The sequence below is a fragment of the Lampetra planeri genome, chromosome 15 (genome assembly GCF_965212315.1).
Source record: "Lampetra planeri chromosome 15, kcLamPlan1.2.h2, whole genome shotgun sequence".
Lineage (NCBI taxonomy): Eukaryota > Metazoa > Chordata > Hyperoartia > Petromyzontiformes > Petromyzontidae > Lampetra > Lampetra planeri.
The window spans coordinates 1,343,417-1,370,777 of record NC_136121.1 but is presented as its reverse complement, the minus strand read 5'-3'; the positions used below and the strand labels follow the sequence as shown (position 1 = coordinate 1,370,777).

The 27,361-nt window shown below is 41.2% G+C and overlaps 1 protein-coding gene and 1 long non-coding RNA gene across 3 annotated transcripts in view; one reads left to right on the top strand and one right to left on the bottom strand.

The window, feature by feature from the left end:
• Positions 1 to 27,361, bottom strand: part of LOC144722591 (uncharacterized) — a 46,039-nt gene that overhangs the window by 4,294 nt on the left and 14,384 nt on the right. For both annotated transcript variants that reach the window (XM_078600809.1, XM_078600810.1), the window contains 11 exons: positions 24,785 to 24,910; positions 22,933 to 23,055; positions 21,458 to 21,583; positions 20,168 to 20,302; positions 17,122 to 17,247; positions 15,270 to 15,392; positions 12,500 to 12,628; positions 11,577 to 11,711; positions 9,706 to 9,828; positions 6,285 to 6,407; positions 5,101 to 5,191 (listed from right to left, as the gene is read on the bottom strand). In XM_078600809.1, coding sequence (XP_078456935.1) covers positions 5,101 to 5,191; positions 6,285 to 6,407; positions 9,706 to 9,828; positions 11,577 to 11,711; positions 12,500 to 12,628; positions 15,270 to 15,392; positions 17,122 to 17,247; positions 20,168 to 20,302; positions 21,458 to 21,583; positions 22,933 to 23,055; positions 24,785 to 24,910 — 1,360 coding nt within the window. The remainder of the gene's footprint in view (positions 1 to 5,100; positions 5,192 to 6,284; positions 6,408 to 9,705; positions 9,829 to 11,576; positions 11,712 to 12,499; positions 12,629 to 15,269; positions 15,393 to 17,121; positions 17,248 to 20,167; positions 20,303 to 21,457; positions 21,584 to 22,932; positions 23,056 to 24,784; positions 24,911 to 27,361) is intronic.
• On the top strand, positions 13,888 to 15,361 carry LOC144722594 (uncharacterized). Its single transcript, XR_013586066.1, has 3 exons — positions 13,888 to 14,068; positions 14,164 to 14,282; positions 15,262 to 15,361. It is a non-coding gene; the product is annotated as an uncharacterized LOC144722594 (long non-coding RNA).

Below are 27,361 nucleotides of genomic sequence, written 5' to 3'. Positions count from 1 at the left end.
TTTTTAATTGAGCTAATTCAAAACGCTCATCTTTGCTGATGTTGCTAGCTGGCATCTTAGCGTTTTTGAGGGTTACAGAGATTTCCGATCTTGCTACGTCTGCAGCGATGTGACTCAAGCCCTTGAGAGCTACATCTACTCGAGCAATTATATCATTAACTGGTATGTGTCTAGGTGTGACTGCAAAGTTTAGTCCTTTAGCTAAAACGGATTTCAAACCTTCAGAAATAGGACTGTTACTGCGATTAATTACGACTTTGTTAACATCTAGCTTTTCAATGTGTGGGTCCAGTTTCTTGTTTGAGAGGCGGTTGAATTTGGAAATCAAGTTGTCCTTACATTTAGTCGACATAGCGGCAGCTGAAGAGGCAGTCATTTTTTCCACATGTTCCCAATCCGATGTGGACATTGTTGCACTCAAGGATAAGTGTGATTTGTAGAGTGTCTTGTCTAACTGATCTAGTTCGGTGCGCGTAAGTCTGATTTTCTCTGAGATAAGAGCTAAGCTAGTTCTAAACAGAATTCGTTTCGCATTAGAAGAAGTTACAGCAGCAGATGTTAGTGTAAATGCGTTCGGTATTACCTTAGAGTCGCGGCATCTCTTCAGAAAGGTGAGAGACTCGATTAGCTGAGCCTTCTTGTCCCGGAGCTTGTTGAAGGATCTCAAAGTTATGTGGAAACCCTCCCCGTAGAGGCGGTTAAATTTCGATTTAAAGCTTTCGTGACTGCAGGGATTCATCTTCTTGGTTCTTTCGGTAAAGTCACGTAGAAGGGAAGTAATAAAATAATAAAAATAAAACATAATAAAACAATTCTCACGACGTTTCGGCCACAACGCAAGCAGAAATTTAACCGCCTCTACGGGGAGGGTTTCCACATAACTTTGAGATCCTTCAACAAGCTCCGGGACAAGAAGGCTCAGCTAATCGAGTCTCTCACCTTTCTGAAGAGATGCCGCGACTCTAAGGTAATACCGAACGCATTTACACTAACATCTGCTGCTGTAACTTCTTCTAATGCGAAACGAATTCTGTTTAGAACTAGCTTAGCTCTTATCTCAGAGAAAATCAGACTTACGCGCACCGAACTAGATCAGTTAGACAAGACACTCTACAAATCACACTTATCCTTGAGTGCAACAATGTCCACATCGGATTGGGAACATGTGGAAAAAATGACTGCCTCTTCAGCTGCCGCTATGTCGACTAAATGTAAGGACAACTTGATTTCCAAATTCAACCGCCTCTCAAACAAGAAACTGGACCCACACATTGAAAAGCTAGATGTTAACAAAGTCGTAATTAATCGCAGTAACAGTCCTATTTCTGAAGGTTTGAAATCCGTTTTAGCTAAAGGACTAAACTTTGCAGTCACACCTAGACACATACCAGTTAATGATATAATTGCTCGAGTAGATGTAGCTCTCAAGGGCTTGAGTCACATCGCTGCAGACGTAGCAAGATCGGAAATCTCTGTAACCCTCAAAAACGCTAAGATGCCAGCTAGCAACATCAGCAAAGATGAGCGTTTTGAATTAGCTCAATTAAAAAAGAGGGATGACATTGTCATCCTCTCAGCCGACAAAGGCAATGCCACTGTCATCATGGACAAAATAGAATACAACAACAAAATTCAAGAACTACTCACCGATGGCAGCTATACAAAAATAAAAAGAGACCCCACCAACAGCCTCGTCTCCAAAACCAACAACATCATTTCTGCTTCAACCGCATTAATTGATCAGACCAAACAGTTCTCGTTGAAACCTTCTGCAGCCAGGCCACCAAGATTGTACGGCTTGCCAAAGATACATAAAGAAGATACACCTCTTCGTCCCATTGTCTCTACTATCAACTCCCCGACTTACAAACTGGCTCGTTTTTTGTCCGAAATCCTACGGCCTTTCACTGGAAAAACCACCTCTGCAGTACTAAACTCTACTGACCTGGTATCAACAATCAAGGGGATTGCCCTGTCCCCAGACGACCTGCTTGTCAGTTTTGATGTGGTTTCCTTGTTCACCAAGGTGCCTGTGCCTGACACCATCGCAATCATTGAAGACTTGGTTCATCAAGGACTGAATGCTGGGGTACCCCCCCTGGTGAGACACTGCTTAACCAATACATACTTCACCTGGAATGGAACCTTCTACAAACAAATTGAGGGCACCCCAATGGGCTCCCCCTTATCTCCGGTTGTAGCCAACATCTTCATGGAGAAATTTGAGACGGACGCCATCCAGACTGCCACTCTACGCCCGACCTTATGGAAGAGGTACGTAGACGACACTTTTGTCATCTGGCCACATGGCCGGCCTGCTCTAGACCAATTTCTCGACCATATCAATTCCATACACCCAGCCATCAGATTCACCATGGAAGTCGAAAATGATGGCAAGCTACCCTTTTTGGATGTCCTAATCAAAAGGAGACCTGATGGTTCAATGAGCCACTCTGTCTACAGGAAAGCCACCCACACGGATGCTTATCTAAAACCGGATTCCCACCACCATCCATCCCAGAAGAATTCCCTCATCAAGACTCTATATCATAGAGCCCAATGCATCTCCGACCATGAACACATTTCCAGTGAACTCAAACACGTACGCCAAGCTCTTAAGGCTAATGGTTACTCCGACTACACAATCCGCAAAGCCATCACTCCAACCACCAAGAAGGATCCTGTTGAGGAGCCTTTCAAGACCATCACCTTACCCTACATTGCTGGGGTCACAAAAAAGATCTCCAAAATCCTGATTAAACACAAGATCCAGGTCCGATTCAACACAGTACATAAAATCCGTGATCTGGTACCGTCTGTAAAAGATGTGGTTCCAGACATACAGTACCCTGGTGTCTACAAACTAAGTTGCCTCTGTGGTAGCAGTTACATTGGGGAAACCAAACGACATGTCTCGGACCGCATCCGTGAACATAAAGCTGACCTGAAACACTGTAGGACAAACACCTCAGCCGTGGCAGATCACTGTTACAACTCAGTGGGCTCACATGACATTGACTTCTCCAAGACAGAGGTTCTCTGCAAGCCATCTGGCTATCATGAGAGATTCGTACATGAGGCGATCCACATTTACAAACACAGAGACAATTTTAACCGAGAAGATGGATTCTGGCTTAGCAATCACTGGAAGGACGTAATAAACCATTTTGATACACATTAGGGTGGGTAGAATAATACATAGTGTTATATTAAAAATGTATAAGGTATAGGGTGGTTTATAGCAATACAGTATGTAATTTAATGTTGGTTTTGCCTATGGAAGTATATAGTACGGTATAGACGCGTGTGATGTAAGAGAATAAAGTTTAGATGGAAGCATATTATATAATTTTTTACAACGTAGAATTTTTCATGTATTACTTACTGTTAGTAACTCAGCTTATTGTAGAGTATAGTAAGTTTACTGATGATGCTATGTAGTTTATACTTTAGTTTGTCATGCAGTTTATACTGTAGTTTTTTACGTGGTTGTTTAGTAACTACAGCTACATACTATTAACATTCCTTTCCTTTGTTAATGCTCCCCCCCTTCCCCCCCCCCCTTTGATGCTGCTAATCCTGCATAATGCACGGGCATAGTATTGATTTGGAACCCCCCCCGCCCACCTCCTACGCATTTTCCATATGCTGAATTCCTCTTGATATGCAAATTATTTTGTTTAGGCGCTCTTCTTCCCACCTCCCCCCCCTCTAACCCAGCTTAAATATACGCTCCAAGCTTGGGGTGTTTCATTCTTCGCCTGAGGATGGCTGCTTGCGTTGTGGCCGAAACGTCGTGAGAATTGTTTTATTATGTTTTATTTTTATTATTTTATTACTTCCCTTCTACGTGACTTTACCGAAAGAACCAAGAAGATGAATCCCTGCAGTCACGAAAGCTTTAAATCGAAATTTAAACTTATCGCTGTGGAGGCCCTGAATCCCTGATGTCTGTTAGGTTTAGGTCGGTGTCTCCAAGGAACTCTCGACTTCCTACCAATACGTGGTTAATGTATTAACCCTGCAGGGTTGCTGAGCGAAGTCAACCCTCGACATGAACTTGCACTCACTGCGTTCCGATGACTTTAAGTGCTATGTTAAGAATGCCAGCTGAGCAAATCATATTCGAATTGGTTCCATCAAATAAGATGGTTTTAATCTGGCCTTCCCATGCCTCCGTTAAAATGTGACGTGTATTTGTTGTTATCAATTACAAAGCCATTGAAAATAACGGCAGTGGGTGTTTTATCAACAGTTTTTCACTGATGTAAAAATGAAACCTGTTTTCTTCATCTTCATAAAGGTGAGACGTACCTATGCGATAGTAAATGACCTATGGCTAAGTGTGGGCTTCAGTGTAAAATGACCCGTAAAATTAATACAGTAAAACCTCATGAAGCCTGAATTCGGGGTAAGCCAGAAAGGACACCAAAACAAATACATCAATAAAAGCACCAAAAACCCCCATTGGAATACGGTTCGCACACTTAGGCTGTAAAGAAACATGCCAATCTTGTGTAGGTAATGAGAGATGCACGTATTGTGTAAGACACTCTTGTAATACAGTCATTACAATTTAAGTCTACATGAGTACTGGAATAGTCATTCTACAGCTACGAGAATAAATTTACTCAGAGCCATGAAATGCAAAATGATTGTCCTCCACTCAACACCAATGCATTCTTACGTAAAATTAAATCAGGTTCTAGCATCGAATCAGTGTTACATAACACCATGTCTGCTTGCACTAATTTCACAAGAATGGTTTAATTGCATTCTTCAAGACTGTCATCTAAAGATAATCTGCTGCATATTTATTGAGACAATTAACTACTACTTGAGAAAAACTCTGTCTCTTAAAATCGTTATACACAGTATAATAACAAACAAAATATTGCTGAAGATAGAACAAGAGGACAGGAAATTACTTGGGATATTGAATAACATTTTACAACAATAATTTGCAACAATCATTTTCAATTGCACAAAACAGCCAATTTTCTCCAGCAAATTTGGAACAGATGGACTGGACAGTTCCAGTCACCAGAAGTAAAAATTTTGCCTCGCGTAGTCTCGATCTGAGCGAATGAAAACTCTTACCGATGGGACCTGTAACGTCCACACCAAAATTTACCCTCGCAGCCTCTCACGCCATTCTCCACGTCGCCATGACAGAAGGGCTCCCATTTTGCTGTACAGTATCATAACACAACGTACAGTGTATGGTTAGGTATATAAGTACACATTAAGAACACATTATCAACGTTTGCTTGTTTGTTGCAATTTTTTTATAAAAACCCAGCGTTCCATTTGTCCGTCAACTAAATTATAAGAGCCTTTCAGAAGGCCTCAATTAAAACGTGGGGGTAAAAACTAGATCCAACAGGTTTACAACAATTTTGGACCCCCCCCCCCTAAAAATGTTTTTCTTTTGTAGGCATATATGCCTACACACCCTGCATACAATGAGTCAGTAGTATCTGTACACATGGGGCGGGGGAAAGAAGACGACATCAGGAGGGGCGGCGGACGAGGTGCGAAGCAATGAGAAGCCCTCCACAGGAATTTTAAATGATATGTTTTATACATATAACGTTATTCCAAAAATGACTAGTGTCCCTATAATCAATATGAGGATGGGTCTTTGTGGCGGATGCTAGGGTTTTCATGGCAAGACAAGATTAAGCAATGCAGAAGTCGGGAAGGGGACAGGGCAGCTAAGAGTTATAGATATGATCAAGACAAAAACGGCCGCGGTGGGTGTGTGCTATATGGGGAAGGAAGGCATTGGAATGGTCTCCACGGGTCCCGTGACCAAGGGAAGACACAAATCCAGATGGTGAAACACTGTTGGAAAAATCTTGGAGCTCGTGTGCCTGTGCATTCGGCTGCATGATCTGGTTGAGTGTAGAGACCATGATGACATCTGGATATTGATCTGCACTTTAAATACTAGACTAACTAGTGTAGTAATGTACAGTACATGGAAAGTGAAGGCAAGGTAAAAAGCAAAGAGTACACGAAATGAAGAACAAGACATGAAAAGGGACGACAATGCCAACCCAAAGATGGAATTTACAAAAGGTTTTGGGAAAAGAAGAAATGCAACTCAGTATTTAAAGACATCAGAACAATACATGGCTATATGCACGCAGCAAAAAGGGGTTAGTGTTAATTCATGTGGTATCCATTTCGTTTTAATGTCCCTTTCAAACTGATCGATTTTCTGCTCGTTTTACTTCATGTTGTGTGGAATGCAAGAATGCAGGCTTGTGGATACTCACGGACGCAGCATTGACAGTTGACTCCACTGCAAAATTCTTTGACACTTATGCCATCGCATTTGTCACCAGTGTACTGACACTTTCCACCAACACTGGAACACTTTTCACTATACTCTTGGCATGCTGTCAAAATCCCCCAGCAACAACATACATTTTAAAACAGAATTGCATTCAATCCTCCATGCTACTGAATGGTAATCTATTGTATATTCAGTATTTTTTGTGCTAGTTTACACAAGCAAAACTGAGATTTTTTTCCATACAACACGTCATATTAAAATGAAGCCATAAAGTTATCAACCCATGTTATACCTTTCATTGAAAATAATGGCGTTGCATAAAACTACAGCGTAAGCTACTTAAACATTCCTGAGTTTATAATTTATCCATCAGCATAGACTGTAAAATTGACAAAGTATATATTTCGAAATTAGATATTACCGTTACAAAAAATATTCAATACATTTTTTTGAAAGGCAAAATAATGTTAATGGCTTATTATTAAACAAACCCGCCAAATATCAAAAGGACCTCATAACTCTGAAAATTACCAGTGGAAACCTCAGAAGTGCTTTCCTCTTCTAAAATACCAGCTATTCAAATTAGCTTTTGCGACGCGTCCTTTCACGCTGCTGCCCCACGTCTGTACTGGAATGCCCTTACCTCTCTACTTAGACTTGGTGCTCTACCCTTCCCTCTGCCTCCATAATTTTAAATCACTCCTGGCTCAGAATGCACACAGCTCGGCTGCTGCTCTGTACGCAACCCGCTTGCTGCGGCACCATTCCCGTGAGGTTTGATTTTCTCGCTCAATCGAGTTTGCCTCGCCTCGTGCACATCTCCTCTTCAACCCTGCATTACCTCGTCATTGGTTTTGTGCAATACGCCTGTTTTATTTTGTTAATAATATTATTTTGTCGTCTTTAAAGCGCTCTTTTTTCCTCCACCTCTGACGAGTTTTGATTCTTTGTTGCCTCTTCCTCTGTATGGATCGCTATGATGTTGTTGTTCTGTGCTGATGCACCATGAATCTTCTTTGCAAGCTAGCTGGATAACTGGCTAAATGGGACTTTCCGTGTAACAAATCAAGATTGATTGATTGAATATGCTGTAGTCAATGAGGGATTAAAAAAATAACTCCAAAGGCGTTATTCACTTAATATTTGCTGCATCGCGGCTACAGCACCTCCACACAGCAATGATTTAATTAATTAACTTAACTTGTGCGGTGCCAACTCCATATCTGTCAACCCCTTATAAAGTGCCTACCTTTTTACAGACCGATTCAGACCTCATTGGTCACTCCGGGCCCTTATAAATCTCAATGTTTATCTTACAAAGTCTTATCACAAGGGAGAAACACAAACAAATACGCTTTTTTGTCCGTATTTCGCCGTTTAGACCTGAAAACTCAATTTCCCTGTACAAGAATACGAGTAAACCGTATGTGTTGACAGCCATTCAACTCTATCCCATGCCTTGGCCCCAACTCTCCCTATTATGAGGTCAGTTCCTGTTCTGTCCATCACGTGCGCGCCATTTTATCCTTATGGGGGTACGCCGAGGTACTAACTTATACAAAATGGCCGAGGCAATTAAATATTTTTTTTCTGGGACGCTATTTTTTCCAGGGGTGTGCTTAACTCCGCGACTGGGGTACCAATCAATCCAAAATCAGTGCTACTCCGCGATTTCGAAACGCCAAACATTAGCATAAAAATCCGTTATGGAAAAATTTAACTTTGAATATTGAATTGTGTACAACTTGTCGAGATGAGTCTATTGCCGCATCGCCGACCATTAACAGACTAGAGATCACTGCATCACGGACATTATGCGAGAGCCGGGTACTATGGTACCCCGGAGTACCGCCTTAAGGTTAATTTGTCGTTACATGGCAGCAAGCACAAAGTGGAATTGATAGCCTGGATTAGGAAATTACAATATCTAACACAGATAAACAGCACATAACACATTTTTTTGGGTGGGTTATATCGGGTAAATATAAATGGGTCGTAAAACCCACCACTACACGACCACAACCAGTTAGTTACTACTTCAGCGCACCGGTGTCTTGGAAAAGAAACCCACAACATTTACAATTTGAGTACAACGTTTCGCTGGTGATTCAGTTACAGGTCCTCCAAACAGTAGACAGATCTGTTGTGTCACCTCAGTTCCAACTTCTAGCCCCCGCTCTCCCCCTTTGTTAGGTTACTTACCATCGCGCTTTGAATACCTAACCTTAAGCCAAAAGAAGTCCGGTCATCCTCGCAGTGGCTTTTGGCTAGCCATCGAACAAAGACGGTTACAGCATTGCACGTTTTCAGATGTGGCCGTCTGGAATGTTCTTCCGATATTAGGAAGGCACTGGAGCTATGCACTTTTAAATCTAGATTTAAAACTAATTTATTTATAACTGCTCTTTGTGTTTAGTATGTTGTCCTTCCCCCGCACCTCCGATTCGCACGGTTGGCTACGTACGGTGCAAAAAAGTTCAACATACATACAGCAGAACACACACAGCAACAATGGAGTTCAGAGCAAATTATCTTGTGATACCGCGTTGGCAACAGTGCACATGCACACATACAAAACTCACATTCGTCAATAACCGTGGCTCAAAAGGAAGTATAGGTGACGATTTGGTCAATGGCACTTCATAGCACATACAGCAGCCAGTGAGATAGAGTGGATAATGAGAGTTGGAGAATGTGCTTTACACCATTTTTTATTTAAAATGTTTGCTTATGAACAGTTTTTTTAGATTATATATGAATAGTTAGCTATTAATAACTATTGGGCAATGGACAAAATTCTTCAGTCAAAATGTTATTTCTAAATAAACGAATTTGTATTAAAAGCTACAGAATAAAATATTGCTGTCACACTGCATTACATGAAGCCCTGTTGCATTGAGGTCAACAAACAAAAATTAGCATAATTCACATCGTCATGTATTCTTGGCCAATTGTAAATATGTGAAGATCAAAGGAACTTCCAAATATTTTACATCCCTGAACTTTGCAAGCAGGGTAGAGGAACATACATTTGTTTTATATGAGTGTATTTTTATCTCTTGCTGTCCAATTTTACTGAGAAATAAAATGTGTTCATTAAATAATGTGCATTCCATTAGTAGGCACACCATATATGAACTTACAAAGGGATATGGTTTGTCTAGCACTCAATAACAAAGCTATGTTTTAAGTGAATGACGAGTGTTCACATAGGCCTGCCGACTTGTGTGCTTTTTATGGTCTCATTCCCACCATAAATCAAGACACTACCAACATGTCACTGACGCTGTTGTCCCCACTGTTAAAGAGGTGAGCCACTGGTTTAGACATGTCTGCACAGCAAGCTGATAGAAGATGTTGGGCAAATCTGTCGTCATGAATGCAGACTTGAAGATACTCACGGGCGCAGCACTGACAGTGGCGTTTTTCAGAGCACGGGTATGGGATGTACGTTCCTCTGCATTTCTCACCAATGTACTGGCATACTCCACCAAATATGGAACACGTTATATTCTGTTTGCATTCTGTTAGCACCCAGCAAAAGTAGAAATATTAAATTAGCATTACATTATTTCCTTTATGTTATGAAAGAGGATTCTTTTTTTGTATTACACAGACTGTAAATTCTCAGTCTCCAGTTTGGGACCTATGACTCAATCCCCCCACCCATTCTTCTCTCTCATTACACAAATTACATCAGAATTGGCTTCCTACAACTCCATCCTGTATCATTGTGGAATTGGTGATGTAAAAATTCTTAAAGGGTTAATGAACGTCTGCACCGTTTTTAAACATTCAGGCTGGCCTGCCTATGAACCATCCTGGGTTTAACCAGACATGATGGTATGAAGAGCTAACATCCTTTAAAGATCTGGACACAGTCCTGTCAGTGAGCTCTTCTGGCAGGCGAGGCTGCATTGGCTGGCTCATGTATGTATGCTGAACCTCCTTTGCACTGTACGTGTGTAGCCCATATGCTCAAGCAGCTTCCATTTGGCCAGATATAGTGGGCTAGACAGGCATGGCATGGCTAGAGAAGAAATGGGCTGAAGCAGTACAGGATGATCTGTAGCTAATTGGACTTGCTGATGACTGGTACTAGCGGTGTCAATATCGGCTTTTATAGAGGAGGCTTGTAAAGCATGCTACTGGGAAGTTGGAGGCAGTCGCCCCCCAACAACAACGAAAACCACAGGAGCGACGCTCACAATGGGCAAAACTTCGAGCCTATATAACGCATCCAATTGACACAGTGGGGAGCACAGGTGGTGCACCTGCCAGTAACCTCAGTCAACCCACGATATCTGGGTCTGTCCCGTGACCTGTCAGTGAACGTTCGACATTTCACCTGACCTCAAGGTGCATCTAGCCTGGTAAAAGTGCCGTGGTGATGTCCACCGCCACTTCGTGGTGAATAGCGGTTGTTGTTGATACTCCTGCACATTGGTGCTAACCACACCATTGCTATTGAGACGCAACCGCGCTCTTGCACCCACTCAGCACGTGCAAATATACTGTATGTATGTATGTGCTGCATGTGTGCGGAAGAATATAAAAGTTTATTTGTTAAACAAATGGTAGAACTTAGAAATATTGAAACAAAACGTTTAATCTTTGAAGTCTGCTCTACAAACTTGGCAATTTTTGATGATTAATATTTTGCAATTTTGGCACTAGGCATGCGCATATAAACGTCGTGATTTTCAATGGAATCAATATCATCGCTTTTTTAAATAGTCTGTGGCAATAACTACCCAAACAAATGTAATCAAAATTAGTGGAGGGCCTCATCCTGAGAGACAAACAAGCTGCCAAATTTATTCGAGATAAATGTTTTGTCCTTCACATTATGAATCACACAAAAATGCCCCTTTTGCTTAAAGCACAGATGCATACATAACCATAGCTATGTGGCAAGTACAGATACAATACACACTAATTCCACATTTTGGTTATATTTTGCATACAGTTATTTTAGTCCCGATATAAAAAATAAAAAATATATCATTTTGCTTGGAAAGAATATCTGCCATATCAGACTAACATTCATTTTTCAGTCCACAACTCATTCTATTTCTTTTATTTAAAATGATGGTGTTGCATGAGTCTAGAATACATGTACATTAAATTATGCCAATTGTTTCCAATTCAGCCCTAAGTATAGAATGCTAAATTGACTCTCAGTACATTTTAAGAATAGACCAGAGTATCCTCAGGTCATATGACTTAGTGCTGTGTTTAATGTAATAATTCAGACTTATTTATAACTCACCAATGCAGCACTGACAGTTTTCTGCATCCAGGGAGCACATGTCCGGGTAGTATTTTCCATTGCATGTCACGTTCGGGTTGTTCTTTTCCTGACAAATCTCACCAAGCGCCTGACACTTTCCACCCTGCTTACAGGCTACATGCAGTCCCATCACGTGAAAGGGGAGAAATCGGTCAGCCACAGTCACTCGGCGTGAGAGGAGCATTGCCCAACCTCCAATATGTTGACAAGCAGAACATATACCCATAATGTCACTTTTAATCCCTCATTAGTTCACCCTTAAAGCATAGCAATTGGTTGAATTCATATACTATTAATATCACACTTGCTACATCCACGCATCCTAAATTACAGCAAAATTACAACATCTCATTTGCTCTGAATCTACAAATATTTCTCAATTACACCACCCAAGGCACATCTGTTCCATAAAAACTTTTCAATTATAACATTCTGGAGACTGCTGAGCTCAAGAAATGTAGAGACCTGGAGCCTGAGTACCAAAAGGCCTATGCCATTCTATAACTTGCATAGGTCAAAACTTGTCCAATCTCCGATTCCATATGGGATATAAGCAAGATAATTTGCGTAAACTCCGTGATAACGTAGGGGTGGTCAGGGCCCTTGGTCCCTTTATTTAGCTTTCAAATATATGAGGCAGCAGAAGAAAGCTTCTCTGCAGAATCAAGAGATGAATTCTCACCTGGTTAAACAAATAAACTTGAAATCAAGCAACACAACTCAATACGGTACTTAAAATACATCATAACAATAAATGGGAAGATGAAAGTAGCAAATAGGGGGGTTATTCTGAATTAGTGGGAGCTGTTTCATTTCAATCTGTCCCATTAAGACCAATCTATTATCTGCTCATTCATTTAGTGTTGTGTGCCATGCATGAATGCAGGCTTGTGGATACTCACGGAGGCAGCACTGACAGTTGTCTCCTCCAGGGCATTCACCACCGTTAACGTATTCGCCATTGCAAGTGTCGCCAGCGTACTGACACTTTCCACCACGGCTGGAGCACTGTTTACTATACCGTTGGCACCCTGTTAACCCCCCCCCCAAGCAGCAACACAAATATTAAAACAATGACATACAATCCTCCGTGCTATTAAACTCATTCTATTTTGCATCATGCCTTTTTTAGTTTTGGTGTAAAAAAAAGAGCAAAATGTAGACAATTTTCCAGATAAGAACACTATAAACAATTAACTTTCTTCAAGTTGGCGACTTACATTTTCCCAATTATTTCCAATGCATCCGTAATCATAATGCAACATTGTGCACACAACATTTCACAGACATAATTAATCGTGACTCTGAGGCAAAGAGCCAAGAGCGGTGTTACTCAAAAGCCAGGCAAAAAAGGGAAAGCCTTTAAGTCTCTTGAAAAAACATGTGTAGATTGAACGCTGCTGCGAATATCCAACAGGATTGCTTTCCAGAGGGAGGCGGCTGCCACAGAGAAACAACACCTAGCAGTGATGGTCCTAGTCCTTGGCATATTTAGGAGGTTGTGATTCACACTGCAGTGTTCTACCACACGCTGTAGTACAGGGTGACAAGAGTGAAGAAATATACAGTGGATTACTGAAAGTAAATGTACGGTGGTAGAGGTAAGAAATCTTGTAGCTGACCTTGCTGGTGAAAACAAGTCAGTGGAGGGAGTGAAGGGAAGCGAGTAAATCTATCCGAGGATGACATACGCCAAGGATTACGTGGGCAAGATTTTATCGCAACCGTTGAGAGTTTTCATTTTACTTGATGAAGATCGAGATTTGAGCGGGGCCAGTTTGTCCAACGGTGATCAGCTTCAAGCTGATGAGTTGGGTGAAGGGGATAAGATGGAGAGGGATTTGGCGAGTAGATGCTCAACGGTTGGAAAATTGATGCTGCTTAGAATGTGTGAATACAGGGTAGTTTTGATTGCGATAGGCCCGGGTCATTGTAGCGAAATAATAAGGTGGTGGTCAGAATACAGTACTTTGAACGACTGGATCGCAGAGATGCAATGGCCCGGCTCAGGTTCAGTCAAGATATCAAGTGGTCTCTCAGTGCCTGTGGAAAATACTCGGATTGGACCAGTTTTTGCAAATTGTCAAGTTGTGGCAAGATTAATTTGCCTTGAGACAGCTGTCAGTGGTGGTTGAATTTGATTGTGGTTGGATAATTTTTTTTAAGTTAGTGGAAAAATTCTACTGAGTATTTTTATAGCGTAGAAAAAATTACGTCCGATGACTCAAACCATTATTCAGATAAAGGAGGAAGTGCCGTATGTCACACTTGAAGAAGCAATGTCTTTCACAATAGCAAATAAGTGAAACTTGAACAAAGAGATGCGTTGTACCAAAATGGCCTTCTGAAATGTTTGTTTTGCTCCCGGCACTTCTCCTGAATCTGCCTCAGGACAAACACCATGCCTGTGGTTCCCCAGTTGGCTCTGAAGCCACACTGGGTCTCTGGGAGGTGATCTTCAGCTATTGCGGGTACCAGTCTATTCAGCAGTACTCTTGCGATGATTTTGCCAGCGACGGACACGATAATTGGAACAGTCTGATTTCTCCCCTTTGTTCTTGTACAGGGTGATGATGACTGCATTTTTGAGGGCTTGAGGGAGTTTACCCTGCTCCCAGCAGCGGATGAAGAATTCATGGAGTTTGGTGTGCAGTGTTGGGCCTCCGTTCTTTCATACTTCAGGAGGTAAGCCATCAACTCCTGCAGCTTTACCACTCTTCAGCTGTTTAATGGCTTCCTTAGTCTCTTGTAATGTTGGTGCCACATCCAGTTCAGTTTTCACTGGTTGTTGTGGGATGCGGTCAATCGCTGGTTCTTGGACTGAGCGGCTAGCATCGAATAGCGTGTAGAAGTGCTCAGACCAGCGGTTCAGGATTGAGTCCTTTTCAGTGAGCAGTTCTTTCCCGTCTGCACTCCGCAGGGGGCTCAGGATTTGGTATGATGAGCCATATACCGCTTTTAGAGCTTCGTAGAATCCCCTGTAGTCGCCAGTATCAGCGTAAACCTGAGTTCTTACTTGCGAGGATGGTCCACCACTCGTTCTGAATCTCTCGAAGCTTGCGCTAGAGGGTGCTGCATTCCAGGCGGAAGGCTGCTTTTTTATGCGGGCAGGATGGTTGGGCCAGGTGGGCCTGGTGTGCTGATCTCTTCTTTGACCACAGCTCCTGGACTTCTAAGTTGTTCTCATCGAACCAATCTGTTTTTCTTCGTGGAGAATCCGAGGGTATCTTCAGATGTTTGCAGAACAACAGTTGTTATGCGGTCCCACAGCACTTCAGGAACCGGAGGCGAGTCTGCTAGGCAGCTCGGTTCCTCTAGCCTAGATCGTAGGCTTTTTGGAAAACTGCTTTCAACGCGGCAGACTGAAGGCTGCAGACTTTGAGCTTCTTCCTCGGGGCGCTACCTTTCTTTGGTTTGGGCTTAAAGTGGAAGCTGAGTTTGAGTTTTCAGCGGACAAGGCGGTGGTCTGTGTGACACTCGGTGCTCGGCATTACCCTGGTGTGAAAGACATCTTATACTGTACCTGTTTTCTAATTTACATTGCATATATTGATAAATGTGTGACATACAATTGATTATTCACTCTTATCATTTCAGACCAAACTATTAGCTGCTCATTTCATTTAGTGTGGTGTCTAAATGAATACAGATTTTTTTTTTTTAGATACTCACGTCTGCAGCACTGACAGTGACCTGGGCCAGGGCACTGCTTCTCGACGTATGTGCCTCTGCATTCCTCGCCAGTGTACTGACACGTTCCATTACTTTCCGTACAGTTGATACTTTGTTGGCATGCTGTTAGCACAGTAAAAGTATTTAAACAGAATGACGTGCGATCTTACATGCTACGAAACCGCTTTCTATGTTGGTCTATTGCCTTCTCACACTGCCTTAAAGGAAAAAAACACAATAGGCAACGTTTTGGGAAATGATCTTTCTGCATAGCAGATAGACTCGAGAGATAGAGTCGATGAGAGTTGGAGACTGCCTTTTATATATGGGGTCTGATGAGAATAACAAAAAATCCTGAACAATTTGTCATTTTGCATACCTATTAGCAGCTACTGAGTAACAGTCAAAACCTTCAATAACCAAACATGTATTACTAAATAAACTAATTTGCATTCAGAGTACAATAAAAATGGTAATGAAACATTGCATTGTGAGTAACTATATTGCATTAAGGTAAATGAAACATTTAGCATGAAGCTCTTAATGATGCATTCCTGAGCAACATTTTTATTTCAATAGGATTACAGTGCCTCTCAATAAATGTTTGGATCAAAGGCACTTTCAAAGGTTACAAATACATGAACCTTGTAAGCAGGGTGCAGGAACTAAAATCGTCGGTTTTCACAGCCAATACAATGATAGATATTTGTAGTTTCATGCCAACATTCTTATAATTAGTGTTGATTCATAATAAACGTTTTTGGGTTAGATCGCGTTATTTATAAATGTGTCGTAACCCTCCACCACCCGACACAGCCAATCAGCAAAAAAGTGTTACGTTGACAAAAGACAAATAGTTCACTACTTTAGCCCACCGGTGTGTTGAAGAGTGAATCCACAACATTTACAGTTTTTGAGTACGACGTTTCGCTGGTAATTACATCCAGCATCATCGGGCAATTCGCCAGAATGGTGAAGCCCTCACTTGCTCCCTTTCTTAAATAGAGCAGCAGGGTGACGTCATTATATAACTCATGCAGGTGCAACGATTTCAGGCAGGGTGGGGGAGTATTGTTATTATATAATATATTGGTAATCAGTCAATTGTTATGATTAGTAATGAGTTGTAATGTGTGTTATTGTAATTATATGCTACGTATGCTACGTTAGTAATCAGTTAATTAGCATGTGTTTCCCCTATAAGGAAATGTAAATTGTATTATTTCATAATACGCTTCCAGGCCGCAGTAAGCCTGTAGCTGTCAGAGCGATTAAAGTTATTTCTATTTCCCTCAATTTCAATGGATTCTTTAATTAGTTTTTGCCAGTGGAGGTTATAAATAAAGAGATCTAACCCAAAAACGTTTATTATGAATAATATTGGTCGCGGAAGCCTACGTGTTAAACTGATTAGTGTTGATGTCATTCGGTTTAATATATTTTTTCATAAACTAATCCAAACACAAATATGGATCGCGGTAGAGGAATTTATGGGAGACAAGTTAAAAACGATTATCAATTTAGCTTTTGCTGTCCACTTTCACTGGTAAATTAATTGTAATGTAACAAATGCGTGCTTCAATCGGAGGTTACACCAATTGAAGCACACGTTGGATTACATAGAGGGATACAATAAATATCGCACTCAATAATAATACCATGTGTTAAATGAAGGTCAGGCTTTCATTCAGTCCTGCAGGCTGAACGGTATTCAGTTTGAATAGGAAGGCAGCCTTTCTGACCTTTTCTGGTCTCATTCCCACCAGAAATCAAGACACATACAACATGTCACTGAGGCTATGGGCTCCACTTCTAAATCTATCGCCATGAATGCAGACTTGGAGATACTCACGGGCGCAGCACCGGCAGTGGTCTTTTCCAGGGCACTTGTTGATGATGTACATTCCTCTTTTGCACCCCTCACCAGTGTACTGACATTCTCCACCAATGGTGGAACACGTTTCATTCTGATTGCACGCTGTTAAAACCCGCCACCAACATCAAACATTAAAAGAGAATGACATTCTATCATCCATGCTACTAAACAGCATTTGATTTTGTATACAGTTATTATTAATCCTGGTGAAAACAAAAAGCTAACCTGAGATAATTTTGCAAGGAAAGAACGCCGTCATACCAAAAGAAAATCTTTATTATAGTTCCCAACCAATTTCATGCCTTTTATTTAAAATAATTAAGTTGCATAATTCTATAATGCAGGCAACTTGTATTTTCCCAATTGTTCCTAAACCAGCCATCAGTATAGAATGTAAAACTGACTAACAATTACATTTTAAAGTAAAAAAAAGCATAATTAAAACGATTAAAATACCATCTATTGTGCACTTTTACAAAAAAAATAACCAGTAAACAATGGGATAGCTAATTGGAAACACTATAACCAATGGGATATAAAACAAATCTTAGATGAGGATTTCAACACGCACTGCTTGCATGTTAAGCTAAACCATCTGATGTCCTATTCATTCAGCTACAGGACCTCCAACAAAGCACCTCCAAACAAGAGGCCGACCGAAATTTGGTTTCGTTTCGGCGCCGAAAGTTGGCAAATGGCCTCTTTCGGCATACTTTCGGTTTCGGCCGAAAGTAAATTTTGAACTTTCGGTTTACTGGTATGGGATGTACGTTCCTCTGCATTTCTCACCAATGTACTGTCATACTCCACCAAATATGGAACACGTTATATTCTGTTTGCATTCTGTTAGCACCCAGCAAAAGTAGAAATATTAAATTAGTTTTACATTATTTCCTTTATGTTATGAAAGAGGATTATTTTTTGTATTACACAGACTGTAAATTCTGAGTCTCCAGTTTGGGACCTATGACTCAGTCCCCCCACCCATTGTTCTCTCTCATTACACAAATTACATCAGAATTGGCTTCCTACGACTCCATCCTGTATCATTGTAGAATTGGTGATGTAAAAATTCTTAAAGGGTAAATAAACGTCTGCACCATTTCTAAACATTCAGGCTGGCCTGCCTATGAACCATCCTGGGTTTAACCAGACTTGATGGTGTGAAGAGTTAACATCCTTGAAAGATCTGGACACAGTCCTGTCAGTGAGCTCTTCTGGCAGGCGAGGCTGCATTGGCTGGCTCATGTATGTATGTATGCTGAACCTCTTTTGCACTGTACGTGTGTAGCCCATATGCTCAAGCAGCTTCCATTTGGCCGGATAGAGTGGGCTAGACAGGCATGGCATGGCTAGAAAAGAAATTGGCTGAAGCGGTACAGGAGAATCTGTAGCTAATTGGACTTGCTGATGACTGGTACTAGTGGTGTCAAGATCGGCTTTTATAGAGGAGGCTTGTAAAGCATGCTACTGGGAAGTTGGAGGCAGTCGCCCCCCAACAACAACGAAAACCACGGGAGCGACACTCACAATGGGCAGAACTTCGAGCCTATTTAACGCATCCAATTGGCACGGTGGGGGGCACAGGGGGTGCACCTGCCAGTAACCTCAGTCAACCCACGGCATCTGGGTCTATCCCGTGACCTGTCAGTGAACGTGCACCTAGCCTGGTAAAAGTGCCGTGGTGATGTCCACCGCCACTTCGTGGTGAATAGCGGTTGTTGTTGATACCATTGCTATTGAGATGCAGCCGCGCTCTTGCACCCACTCAGCACGTGCAAATATATGTATGTATGTGTGTGCTGCACGTGTGCGGAAGACGTTTATTTGTTAAACAAATGGTAGAACTTAGAAATATTGAAACAAAACGTTTAATCTTTGAAGTCTGCTATACAAACTTGGCAATTTTTGATGATTATTTTTTTGAAATCTTGGCACTAGTCATGCGCATATAAACGTCGTGATTTTCAATGGAATCAATATCATCGCTTTTTTAAATAGTCTGTGGCAATAACTACCCAAACAAATCTAATAAAAATTAGTGGAGGGCCTCATCCTGAGAGACAAACAACCTGCCAAATTTACTCGAGATAAATGTTTTGTCCTTCACATTATGAATCACGCAAAAATGGCCCTTTTGCTTAAAGCACAGATGCATATGTAATAACAGCCATAGAGGGTTCACGTGGGGATTGGCTTGCCGGTCCTGCTTTGTAGCCAATAAGGGTTGAGACAGGGAGCATGGCCTCTGCGTCATCACGGCGTGTTAGCAGGGGGGAGTGGCCTGGACATTCAGGGCCCCAGCTAATGGGGAGCCGGATCAGAGGCGTGGTCCCGGGATTGACAGGGAACCATCGAGAACGGTCAATGCTGTCTACGGAGGATTGGCTGGGGGGTACCACGTGACGAAGGGATTAAGAGAGAGAGAGAGAGAACGATCAAGAGCAGACTGGGGAACGATAAGAGCAAGAGCCACGCGCGTACGGGGGCTCTGGGTGCCACGTGCGCGGTGGGGACTTGGTGTGAAGTCTGCCCGCTCTCTGTTGTCTGCCAGCAACGGAGAGTGTGTGATTAAAGTGTATTGTGGAAGTGGAAATAAAAAGGACCGATTCCGAAGCCGTCTCAGAAGGATTATTATACATACATAACCATAGCTATGTGGCAAGTACAGATACAATACACACTAATTCCACATTTTGGTTATATTTTGCATAGAGTTATTTTAGTCCCGATGTAAAAAAGAAAAAAAAAATATCATTTTGCTTGGAAAAAATATCTGTCATATCAGACGAACATTCATTTTACAGTCCACAACTCATTGTATTTCTTTTATTAAAAATAATGGTGTTGCATGAGTCTAGAATAGATGTACATTAAATTATGCCAATTGTTTCCAAATCAGCCCTCATTATAGAATGCTAAATTGACTCTCAGTACATTTTAAGAATAGACCAAAGTATTCTCAGGTCATATGACTTAGTGCTGTGTTTAATGTAATAATTCAGACTTATTTATAACTCACCAATGCAGCACTGACAGTTTTTTGCGTCCTCGGGGCACATGCCTGTGTAGTATTTTCCATCGCATGTCACGTTCGGGTTGTTCTTGTCCTGACACGTCTCACCAAGCGCCTGACACGTTCCATTCTGCTTACAGGCTACATCCAGTCCCATCACGTGAAAGGGGAGAAATCGGTAAGCCACAGCCACTCGGCGTGAGGGGAGCATTGCCCAACCTCCAATATGTTGACAGGCAAAACATAAACCCATAGTCTCACTTTTAATCCACTTTTAATCCCTCATTAGTTAAACTTTAAAGCATAGCAATTGGTTGAATTCATATACTATTAATATCACACATGCTACATCCACGCATCCTAAATTACAGCAAAATTACATCTCATTTGCTCTGAATCTACAAATATTTCTTAATTACACCACCCAAGGCATCTCTGTTCCATAAAAACATTTCAATTATAACATTCTGGAGACTGCTGAGCTCAAGAAATGTAGAGACCTGGAGCCTGAGTACCAAACGGCCTATGCCATTCTATAACTTGCATAGGTCAAAGCTTGTCCAGTCTCCGATTCCTTATGGGATATACGCAAGATAACTCCGCGATAACGTAGGGGTGGTAAGGGCCCCTGGTCCCTTTATTTAGCTTTCAAATATATGAGGCAGCAGAATAAATCTTCTATGCAGAATCAAGAGATGAATTCTCACCTGGTTAAACAAATAAACTTGAAATCAAGCAACACAACTCAATACTGTACTTAAAATACATCATAACAATAAATGGGAAGATGAAAGTAGCAAATAGGGGGGTTATTGTGAATTAGTAAGTAGGAGCTGTTTCATTTCAATCTGTCCCATTAAGACAAATCTAGTTCTGGTAGTAACCTCCTGGGTTACACCAGCCCACGGGGGGATTATTCTGTCTGTCGTGCATTCCAAATATGGGAGGGGTGGGTGGGGCTGGGTGGAGAGGGGAGGGTGGGGAAGGGCCAGTGGTGGGGAGGGTGGAGGGGAAGGGTAAACATGCCCACTCATCCAACTCCCCCCCCCACCTGAACGCCGCGCTGTCCAACCAAGTTCCTACCTGCCCAGTCCAAAGGAACGTGTAACCTACTCACGCCGGCTTGTGCCCGCCCTCACAGTCGGGCATATTTACGGAATACACCACGCCGCCGTTGACCCTGGCCATTGACCGAGCAACCCAACGTTACTACCAGCTCCCTCCGCAGGAATGTGTTATCTGCTCATTCACTTAGTGTTGTGTGCCATGCATGAATGCAGGCTTGTGGCTACTCACGGAGGCAGCACTGACAGTTGTCTCCTCCAGGGCATTTCCCTTTGACATATCCGCCATCGCATTTGTCGCCAGAGTACTGACACTTTCCACCACGGCTGGAGCACTTTTTACTATACTGTTTGCACCCTGTTAACCCCCCCCCCCAAGCAGCAACACAAATATTAAAACAATGACATACAATCCTCCGTGCTATAAAACACATTCTATTTTGCATCATGCCTTTTTCAGTTTTGGTGAAAAAAAGAGCAAAGTGTAGACAATTTTACAGATAAGAACACTTTGTCATTAAACAATAAACTTTCTTCAAGTTGGCGACTTACATTTTCCCAATTGTTTCCAATGCATCCGTAATAATAATGCAACATTGTGCACACGACATTTCACAGACATAATTGGTCGTGACTCTTAGGCACAGAGCCAAGCCCGGTGTTACTCAAAAGCCGGGCAAAAAATGGAGGGCCTTAAAGTCTCTTTGAAAATGTGTAGATTGAACGCTGCTGCGAATATCCAGCAGGATTGCTTTCCAGAGGGAGGCGGCTGCCACAGAGAAACAACACCTAGCAGTGATGGTCCTAGTCCCTGGCATATTTAGGAGGTTGTGATTCACACTGCAGTGTTCTACCATGTGCTGTAGTACTGGGTGACAAGAGTTAAGAAATATACAGTGGATAACTGAAAGTAAATGTACGGCGGCAGAGGTAAGAAATCTTGTAGCTGACCTTGCTGGTGAAAAAAGCCAGTGGAGGGAGTGAAGGGAAGCGAGGGAATCTAGCTGAGGATGACATAGGATTCATTACGATAGGCTTGGGTCATTGTAGCGAAATGACGATAAGGTGGTGGCCAGAATAGGGTACTTGGAAGGACTGGATTGTAGAGAGGCAATGGCCCGGGTCAGGTTCAGTCAAGATATCAAGTGGTCTCTCAGTGCCTGTGGAAGATACTCGGTTTGGACCAGTTTTTGCCAATTGTCAAGTTGTGGCAAGATTAATTTGCCTGGAGACAGCTGTCAGTGGTGGTTGAATTCGATTGTGGTTGGATAATTGTTTAAGTTAGTGGAAAAATTCTACTCAGTATTTTTATAGCGTAGAAAAAATTACGTCCGATGACTCAAAACATTATTCAGATAAAGGAGGAAGTGCCGTATGTCACACTTGAAGAAGCAATGTCTTTCACAATATCAAATAAGTGAAACTTGAACAAAGAAATGAGTTGTACCAAAATGGCCTTCTGAAATGTTTGCAAATACATTAAATACCATTTTGCTGTCATGTGATCCAAATCTGTTGCATCAGAGTAGATTTGTAACATTTAAATAGCGTACGAAAATACTGTTTTCTAATTATATTGAATATATTGATAAATGTGTGACATACAATTGATTATTCACTCTTATCATTTCAGACCAAACTATTATCTGCTCATTTCATTTAGTGTGGTGTCTAAATGAATACATATTTAGTTTTTTAGATACTCACGTCTGCAGCACTGACAGTGACCTGGGCCAGGGCACTGCTTCTCGACGTATGTGCCTCTGCATTCCTCGCCAGTGTACTGACACGTTCCATTACTTTCCGTACAGTTGATACTTTGTTGGCATGCTGTTAGCACAGTAAAAGTATTTAAACAGAATGACGTGCGATCTTACATGCTACGAAACCGCTTTCTATGTTGGTCTATTGCCTTCTCACACTGCCTTAAAGGAAAAAAACACAATAGGCAACGTTTTGGGAAATGATCTTTCTGCATAGCAGATAGACTCGAGAGATAGAGTCGATGAGAGTTGGAGACTGCCTTTTATATATGGGGTCTGATGAGAATAACAAAAAATCCTGAACAATTTGTCATTTTGCATACCTATTAGCAGCTACTGAGTAACAGTCAAAACCTTCAATAACCAAACATGTATTACTAATTAAACTAATTTGCATTCAGAGTACAATAAAAATGGTAATGAAACATTGCATTGTGAGTAACTATATTGCATTAAGGTAAATGAAACATTTTGCATAAAGCTCTTAATAATGCATTCCTGAGCAACATTTTTATTTCAATAGGATTACAGTGCCTCTCAATAAATGTTTGGATCAAAGGCACTTTCAAAGGTTACAAATACATGAACCTTGTAAGCAGGGTGCAGGAACTAAAATCGTCGGTTTTCATAGCCAATACAATGATAGATATTTGTAGTTTCATGCCAACATTCTTATCATTAGTGTTGATTCATAATAAACGTTTTTGGGTTAGATCGCGTTATTTATAAATGTGTCGTAACCCTCCACCACCCGACACAGCCAATCAGCAAAAAAGTGTTACGTTGACAAAAGACAAATAGTTCACTACTTTAGCCCACCGGTGTGTTGAAGAGTGAATCCACAACATTTACAGTTTTTGAGTACGACGTTTCGCTGGTAATTACATCCAGCATCATCGGGAAATTCGCCAGAATGGTGAAGCCCTCACTTGCTCCCTTTCTTAAATAGAGCAGCAGGGTGACGTCATTATATAACTCATGCAGGTGCAACGATTTCAGGCAGGGTGGGGGAGTATTGTTATTATATAATATATTGGTAATCAGTCAATTGTTATGATTAGTAATGAGTTGTAATGTGTGTTATTGTAATTATATGCTACGTATGCTACGTTAGTAATCAGTTAATTAGCATGTGTTTCCCCTATAAGGAAATGTAAATTGTATTATTTCATAATACGCTTCCAGGCCGCAGTAAGCCTGTAGCTGTCAGAGCGATTAAAGTTATTTCTATTTCCCTCAATTTCAATGGATTCTTTAATTAGTTTTTGCCAGTGGAGGTTATAAATAAAGAGATCTAACCCAAAAACGTTTATTATGAATAATATTGGTCGCGGAAGCCTACGTGTTAAACTGATTAGTGTTGATGTCATTCGGTTTAATATATTTTTTCATAAACTAATCCAAACCCAAATATGGATCGCGGTAGAGGAATTTATGGGAGACAAGTTAAAAACGATTATCAATTTAGCTTTTGCTGTCCACTTTCACTGGTAAATTAATTGTAATGTAACAAATGCGTGCTTCAATCGGAGGTTACACCAATTGAAGCACACGTTGGATTACATAGAGGGATACAATAAATATCGCACTCAATAATAATACCATGTGTTAAATGAAGGTCAGGCTTTCATTCAGTCCTGCAGGCTGAACGGTATTCAGTTTGAATAGGAAGGCAGCCTTTCTGACCTTTTCTGGTCTCATTCCCACCAGAAATCAAGACACATACAACATGTCACTGAGGCTATGGGCTCCACTTCTAAATCTATCGCCATGAATGCAGACTTGGAGATACTCACGGGCGCAGCACCGGCAGTGGTCTTTTCCAGGGCACTTGTTGATGATATACATTCCTCTTTTGCACCCCTCACCAGTGTACTGACATTCTCCACCAATGGTGGAACACGTTTCATTCTGATTGCACACTGTTAAAACCCGCCACCAACATCAAACATTAAAAGAGAATGACATTCTATCATCCATGCTACTAAACAGCATTTGATTTTGTATACAGTTATTATTAATCCTGGTGAAAACAAAAAGCTAGGATTACAGTGTTCCTGCACCCTGCTTAAAATAGTTCCCAACCAATTTCATGCCTTTTATTTAAAATAATTAAGTTGCATAATTCTATAATGCAGGCAACTTGTATTTTCCCAATTGTTCCCAAACCAGCCATCAGTATAGAATGTAAAACTGACTAACAATTAAATTTTAAAGTAAAAAAGCATCATTAAAACGATTAAAATACCATCTATTATGCACTTTTACAAAAAAATAACCAGTAAACAATGGGATAGTTAATTGGACACACTATAACCAATGGGATATAAAACAAATCTTAGATGATGATTTCAACACGCACTGCTTGCATGTTAAGCTAAACCATCTGATGTCCTATTCATTCAGCTACAGGACCTCCAACAAAGCACCTCCAAACAAGAGGCCGACCGAAATTTGGTTTCGTTTCGGCGCCGAAAGTTGGCAAATGGCCTCTTTCGGCATACTTTCGGTTTCGGCCGAAGCCAAAAAGTTAACTTTCGGTTTACTTTCGGTTTCGGCCGAAAGTATTTTTTTTACTTTCGGTCTGGTTTCGTTTTCGGCCGAAACCAGAAATTTAGTTTCGGTCGGCCTCTACTCCACACAAATATCTGCAGTGTCACCTCGGTCCAAACTGCAGGCCACCAGTCTACTTTAAAGTCAGTAGGTACTACTATAGAGTCACTAGATACTACTGACTAATGTATGTAGGGTGTGTAGGTATACAGTATATGCCTACAAAATAAAATTGGGTGGAGGAGGGTAAAAAGGTTTTTGGAGGGGGGAGGTGTGGACATTTTTTGGAAACCTAGATCAACTATTTACCCCCACTTTCTTTAACTTTTTGATTCAGGACTTTTGAAAGGCTCTTATAATTTTGTTGACGAACAAATGGACAGACAAACGGAACACCGGGCTTTCACAATAGCTTAGTCTTTGTGGATGTATATATTAAGAGAAGACAAGTTTTGAAATATATATTTTCCCCTGAGCAAAGCTGGGTACTTCCTGCTAGTTTTCTCTATTTTACACTCCTTTCGTGTTTTTGTATTGTTTGCTGTTGTAATTTGCTGACCAGCCCATACTGGACATATGTGAAAAAGAGCTTCATAGCTCATCGGATTCCTCCTGCAATCTAAATAAAGATGCTAAGTGATCACCACGAGCAAGTCTAGCCAACAACTCTACTTTTTGAGCTACCCTCATCAATTTTTTATGCCTTTTACACTCACTCCACTCACTTGACCTTTAGACTCCCATGATTAAATGGAAAAAAACACCACAAGTAAGGTAAAAATAGCGCAAAAGGCAAATGGCGCATAAAGAAGAGTAAAAACTTCAGCGTTGTAGATGGCGGCACATGAGCCACAATCGACCACAGTACCGCGCAAGTAGAATACACCTCCGCTATGATGTGTTGTTGCCACAGTTGAAGGGGAAAACGGACGTAAGTTAAACTGGTATACACATAAAATCGCGAATAATAAAATTTCGCAAAAGAAAAATCCGCGAATGGAGAGGCTTTAATGTTTTTCTCAAACTCTTATTGAGTTATAACTAAACTAAATAATTTGTATATTACCAGGTAAGGCCCACTGAGCTCTATAGCTATTTTTCAGAAGTGACCCAGCGACAAATGATAGCTCAATGAAGTGGCAATTTATTGCAGCCAAATACTCTAAACGCATGATTTTAAATGTGTAGAGGGAAAGTGGAGGACTCCGAAAAGAATACATGCAAATTCCAAATATACAGGCGTCAGGGTCAGGATCGAACCCATGCAATGCATACCAGGCGAAGAAGACAACATCTTAAGTCTCATTTTGCTGTTGTTAGGCTATTCCACTCTGATGCATTGGAGCTGATTTGTTACATTTGTGGATTGGAAGAGAATCTTATATGTACCACTAATCCATGCTAGAAGGGAAGTAATAAAATAATAAAAATAAAACATAATAAAACAATTCTCACGACGTTTCGGCCACAACGCAAGCAGCCGTCCTCAGGCGAAGAATGAAGCACCTCCAAGCTTGGAGCGTATATTTAAGCTGGGTTAGAGGGGGGGAGGTGGGAAGAAGAGCGCCTAAACAAAATAATTTGCATATCAAGAGGAATTCAGCATATGGAAAATGCGTAGGAGGTGGGCGGGGGGGGTTCCAAATCAATACTATGCCCGTGCATTATGCAGGATTAGCAGCATCAAAGGGGGGGGGGGGAGGGGGGTAGCATTAACAAAGGAAAGGAATGTTAATAGTATGTAGCTGCAGTTACTAAACAACCACGTAAAAAACTAAAGTATAAACTGCATAACAAACTAAAGTATAAACTACATAGCA